The 5961-nt window shown below is 39.9% G+C and overlaps 1 protein-coding gene across 1 annotated transcript; it reads right to left on the bottom strand.

Annotated features, from left to right (window-relative positions):
- Window positions 1-764: 764 nt before the first annotated feature.
- LOC146678499 (uncharacterized) lies at window positions 765-3976 on the bottom strand. The gene is made up of 2 exons (XM_085411000.1): window positions 3518-3976; window positions 765-1219 (listed from the first exon to the last, which is right to left on the bottom strand). Exons 1-2 carry the CDS (start codon window positions 3872-3874, stop codon window positions 890-892), a joined length of 687 nt encoding a protein of 228 aa, XP_085267126.1. The 5' UTR covers window positions 3875-3976; the 3' UTR covers window positions 765-889.
- Between the last annotated feature and the right edge of the window lie 1985 nt (window positions 3977-5961).

Here is a 5961-nt window from a genome sequence, read left to right as displayed (position 1 = left end):
GGGGATATCACCGACAGAAACCACAATCATCACCCCACATAGCACCCAATGACAAGAGAGCAGGGAAGCTGTATGGGGGAGGGGTTTAGGAGTAACACAAGCAAGAACAGAGAGGAGGCTGAAAAGGGGATAAATACAGCAGAGATGAAGGGGAGCCGACAGAAGACACAAAGCAGGAAGAGACTGAGACCAGTGGGTCTCTTATTTGTGCTTATATGTACACATTAGTGTGACACTCTGAATGTATGAATGAAATGTATAAAGATATGAATGAAAACATGGAATTGTCTGTGAATAGTGACTTCTGAACACAAGAGGGGAGGGGCGAGTCTGTTACCATCCAATCAGAAGCAGGAAGCAGAGAGAGGGTCTCAGTGAAGCAGAGCGGTGATTGGTTCAGTTTGGGAGTGAATGACTCTGCAGCTCAGAGAATGAAACAGTTACCAGTGCAGCTGTCAAAGATGAGGCTCACTACATTTCTAATTCACAGAACGAGTGCAAAGACCAAGCTGATTTCATGTAGGCAAGCATGAGCAGTAAGAATGCAAATATTTAAAGGCACAATCAGCATTTTTTAAAACAAACAAAAAAAAAAACACGCATCTCTATCAGTACTGAAGCACTTTTATACATAGTTTCCTGTTAACTTATGCCTTTAAAATCAGCCAAAGTCAGAGGGAGAGGTGCTGAATCAGAGCCAAATGGGACACAATGGGACTATTACAAAAAGAAAAAGAAGAAAAGAAAACAAGAAGCAAAAGCTGTTTTGAAGGATCCATAAAATATTTATTTATAAAATATATACAGTAAATATATACAGTCTGATACAAACATACATCCTTAAGATCAAACACTGCCAACTACCAGTGTTTACTGGGACCTGAACTATTTAGTCCTCAAACTCAGCAGCATAAAGCACTTGCTGAAATTTCATTCGCACCTCCATCCTTTTTTTAATGGTTAGCCTCTTCAGTGACGGCAAGAGGCTGAGCAAAAACAGTTCATCCTCATCTCTGAGGTTGCTGAGGGGATCTGCAGAACTTATCTCTGTTTCTGCGGATGTTTGTCTTTTGCGCTTAAGAGAGCCTCCCACGTCCTGATCGCTGGTCGGACAGGACTCCGGAAGAGAAAAGCTGGTGCTGACGACAGGCAGAGAGCCCAGCTGAGCCTTCTCCTCTTTGTCTTGCTCCTTCTCAGCGTTGCGTGCTCTACTAGCTACCTGTGTGGTGTGAAAACAGAAAACAAACACTGGTTAACACGGATTGCAACACACTACTGATTACGCTCAGTGATTTTCTTCTTCTTCTTTTTTTCAGATTGCAGTCAAACACCAGACATTTGCAATATTTCACTGTCTACCCCAAGATGGAGTGGTGAGCCAGTGTCCCAACATCCAATGGGAAAGAAGGCTTTTCCACTAGCACCTACTTCGCTTGACTCTGCTTTGGGTGTTTTCTATTACAATTGAGTACCAGCTCAATGTAGATAGGGTCATCATAGGGAGGCAGCTGGAAAGTCTTGTGATGTCATTTGTATGCGACACAAACACAAGACAACAATGGAGGACATCAAGGTGATGCTATACATGTGGCTTGGTCTATGGCTTTTTGCTAGAGTCAGGGTAAAAGAAGAGAGAGAGAGAGAGAGAGAGAGAGAGAGAGAGAGAGAGAGAGAGAGAGAGAGAGAGAGAGAGAGAGAGAGAGAGAGCGAGGGGTGGCTGCAGGCAGCGAGATGATCGTCAGAATTTCAAAATTGGAGGGTTTGATTCTTGTGAAGGAGTTGACCTCATGAATCATCTAGTGATGTCACCTCCTGGCCCATCAGTGGCATGTAGTCTGTTCAATGTGACTCAGCTCGCTTAAAATCCCGGCCATGTAGGTACTAAAAATGTACCTGGTATCAGGTACTAATACCTAATGGAAAACACGAAAAAGTCGAGTCAAGCAGGTTAGATGCTAGTGAAAAAGAGACAGAAATGCTCATGGAGAAGCAGTTGATTAAGACTAGCTTTAATGAACCAGACGGTAGACATTTGCTGAAAAATCACAGCAGGATGCAAAGAAAAGGAAAACAAGTAAACACTGGAGTAGCTTTCACTGGTGCAAAGCTACTCCAGTTTGTAGTTTTACAGTCTAAAACTACAAACTGCTAGTTTTAGACTGTAAAGATCAACGCTTTACAATAAAGGTTTTAGCTTTTGTCTGAAAAAAAAAATCCTGGTTCTGAGCAGGGATCCTGTCATCTCTTTACTTCACAATTTATCCTGTTCAGGGTTCCAGAGGGGTTAGAACCCAACCTACACAGAGTGCAAGGCAAGGCTAAAACAGAGAGGCAGACACTCCCAAACCTACACCCCCTCAGCCAAATTAGATTCACCAATTAGCCTAACATCTATGTCTTTGAACTGGACCAGGAAATTTGACCCCAGAGCCTTCTCCCTATCAGACAACAGTACTAACCACTGCATCAACCTCATCTCACAACAAGGGCAAGTACACTGACTCTAAAAATTTCACCTCTACCTGTTGCCTGTTCTACTTCTTTCAACTGCTCCCCATAGGGGTCATCTGCCTTCATCTCACCCTATCCCTAGAATCTTCCTCTGTCACACAAACCCTCTGCTAGACCTCCTTCTTTGCTGAGCTGTACCTCTGATACAGTTATTTCTAATCTTGTTCATCCTCATCACTCCTAATTAAATAATCTGAGCATCTTCAACATTGTCACCTCCGGCTCTGCCTCGTGTCTTTTCATTAACGACCTACAGGAGAAATTTTTAGTTAAATTATGCAAATTCTGATTACATTTAGCTTTAATAAATTTATGTGATGCTGTTCTGTTGAAGGCTGATTAGACAGCAACATTATGTTACTGGCCAATTTTAGTTCATTCCAGAAAACTGACTGAGGCTTTTAAGCAAAACAGTTTGTACAAGACAGAAATATTAAAATATCCAATCGAGACCAAATTTTATTTAAAAAATACTTTTTAAAAAGCACAAATATGACAAAGTACTGTCATACAAACAAATGTAAACATAAAATTTAGAGGCTGTATCGATGACTGAAACCCCTGTAGTGTACTATTGAAATAGATAAATAAAGTTTATATTGTAAGTATTGACCTAATTACAATGTTACAGAGATAAGTTCCCTTATTAATAAAAGAAATAACTCACAACAGCTTCAGAAATTGAGTATGTGTTAGTTTATCTACAGTAATATGGTTGCTACTTTTGGACTTCCAGGTGCTTTTATTTGGAAAAACGGATATCGTTATAGGCATCTGTTCGTAATGACATGGCTGGACGTTTCATGATTTTAGCGAACACAACATATACTATGATGTTTACGATATTTAGCCATTTATATATTCTTGTTTATACGTGCAGAGTTTCAACACTATGCAACAGTTCGGTATGATGGCGGTCACTATGGCCTTTACTAAGTTAGTTAGCTGTAGCTAAGCTACGAAGCTTAGCAAAAGCTAATCTACTAAACATAAAAATGCATTTTACCGAATGGCGGACACACACTTCTGGCTCCCCCATGCCTCTTTCTCCTCTGGGTTTGACATAGGCGGTGAGCCAGGATAGCTGGCTGTACAGCACGGGGGTATGCCTGTCTGCCGGGTCCTCGTTGTCGTCCAGCAGGGGGAAGTGTCTCTTGGCCAGTCGCTTCTTCGCTTTACAGAACTTGTCGCGCAGATTTTTCCATTTCAGCTTCACCTCTTCCTCCGACTTTCCCATGGCGTCCGCGATCTCTTTCCACGACAGATGTCCCTTCATGTTGTCTTTGTAGTCCCGCCGTCTCGGATCGTACAGATTCGGGTGTTCACGTATCAAATCCGCCAGCTTCTTTTCCATCGAGTTCATTTTGTTTTCCGTTGGTTCACTTCTTCACCGCGAAGTCCTTTCGTCGACAGACCGCGATTTCGGTTCGTTTTTCTCGGTAGAGTCTAACCGGCAGGAGGAAGTACTAACGTCGCAGACTTCAAAATAAAGGTTATTCTCTGGACTTTGGTGACACATGACATCCTACAGTAAAAATTCCTTACCATGAAAAAAATAGGAGAATTGGAAAAAATATGAGCTACAGATACTACTTTATTTTAAAGCAGAACATGAATTAAATATAATTCATCAAATTCAAATGTGTTTTCTGTGGTTCTCCAATAGATGGCGTATTTGCTCTATTCTTCTCACCCATGCTGTGTGGGGTTATCACGTACTCCGTTAAAACACAGTAAAAGCTGTAATAATCGTGCATGTGACTTTAACTTTGCACAGAAACAGCTCTTACCGAAGTCATCAATGACCTGAAGATCAACAGTGACTCACAATGAGTTTCAGTCAGTTCTACCTGACCTCACTGCTGCCTTCAACTCATTGACACTTCAAAGTTTTAGATTTGCAGAAATAAAAAGTCAGTCAGGGGTTCCTAACGGAACAGTCCTTGCTCCATTACTCTTTAACCTTTACATGTTCCTGCTTGGTACTGTCATAAAGAATCACGATATATCCTGACATTCTTATGCAGATGATCCAGGGTTATACTTATCATTTTCCTCTGATGATCTAACCCTTGTTCACAAGTTAATACCTGCACTTATCTGATGGTTGCCTCAAAACGTTTTAGAACTGAACAGAGACAAGACAGAAAATTTGTTCATATTTATCCATTTCTATGAAACACTGTGAGGAATTGGGAATCTTGGCATTATTTTGGATTGTGATCTAAGTTTTTATTCATCATATTAATAAGGTCACCAGAACTGCTTTCTATCACTTAGAAAATATATTAAAAAGTTAGAAAAGTCTTACCATTGTTGGAACTTGATCGTTCTGAAAGCATGACAGAAAAGCTGGTTATGACACAAAAGCCCTTATTAACATAGCTATCCATTGGCAGACAGTTGTTGTTGTTTTTTTAGATGTATATGTTATAAATAAAGAAAATATATTTGAAAAGTTCATCGGTTCAACATAATAAATCATTTGAGCAGAGTGTTACACTTGATCTATACAGTATTTGTGTTACAGTGCTAACATGTAAATATTTTCTATATTAGTCCTGTTCAGATATTTATGCAGCCTTTATCACAGGACATTAGATTTAATTTGAAGGAGGCAATGCTGATCTGTGACAGATCACACATGGCCTCCATTTCTCCTCACCTGGTGGGCTCCTCGTGCAGGACACTGCAGATTACAGGGATGACACAAAGGATAACACCAATTATCAGGACATCAGCTCTGATCATAGGGATGTCACATGTGATTCACACCCTGTTACAGTCACTATTATAATATAACTGTCTAGACTACCTATAGGTCCCAAAAGGGGAGGCAACATATTATTAGTATCCAGAAAGTCAAGACACCTTCATTTAAAAGGACAACACTGATTATACACACAGCATGAGACATATTTACCCGTTTAATCTACTGAACTGGTAAACATGCAGAGTTGCTGTTCTTGTTGGCACAGAAACAAATCATCCACTACTTTAAAGTGTTGTGAAGGGCTAAAAGCTTTATAAAACATTTTAATTTATCAATAAAATTCAGCTTTTGGATATTACATTGTGCAGATTTGGAAAAATAATATTAACTCAGATTTTTTTTTTTTATTGTAGACCAATCACAAACTATTTCAGGCTATCGGCTTCCAGAGCCACAAGCAGCAGCATTAGTGTTTCTGAAAACCTGACGTGTAGGATTTTACTCTAATAACTCGATAGCTCATAAAAACTATAAGTGTAAATAAAATAACATTAGGCAGTTGTAGAAAATACTTTTGTCAGATGATTGGAAACAACTTTAAATATAAAAAAAATTGGGAAAATATGCGGTAAATAGACTGCTGTATTTAAAACAGACTTTCAAACCCTATACAGCAGGGGTGTCAAACATGTGGCCCAGAGGCCCCACCTGGTCCAAGAAATTGCCCATTTGAGCCA

Source organism: Rhamphochromis longiceps, linkage group LG1 (assembly GCF_057381845.1).
Source record: "Rhamphochromis longiceps isolate RC_006_pf linkage group LG1, R_longiceps_female_GT1.1, whole genome shotgun sequence".
Lineage (NCBI taxonomy): Eukaryota > Metazoa > Chordata > Actinopteri > Cichliformes > Cichlidae > Rhamphochromis > Rhamphochromis longiceps.
The sequence above is the reverse complement of the archived record's forward strand: the minus strand, read 5'-3'. Positions and strand labels throughout refer to the sequence as shown.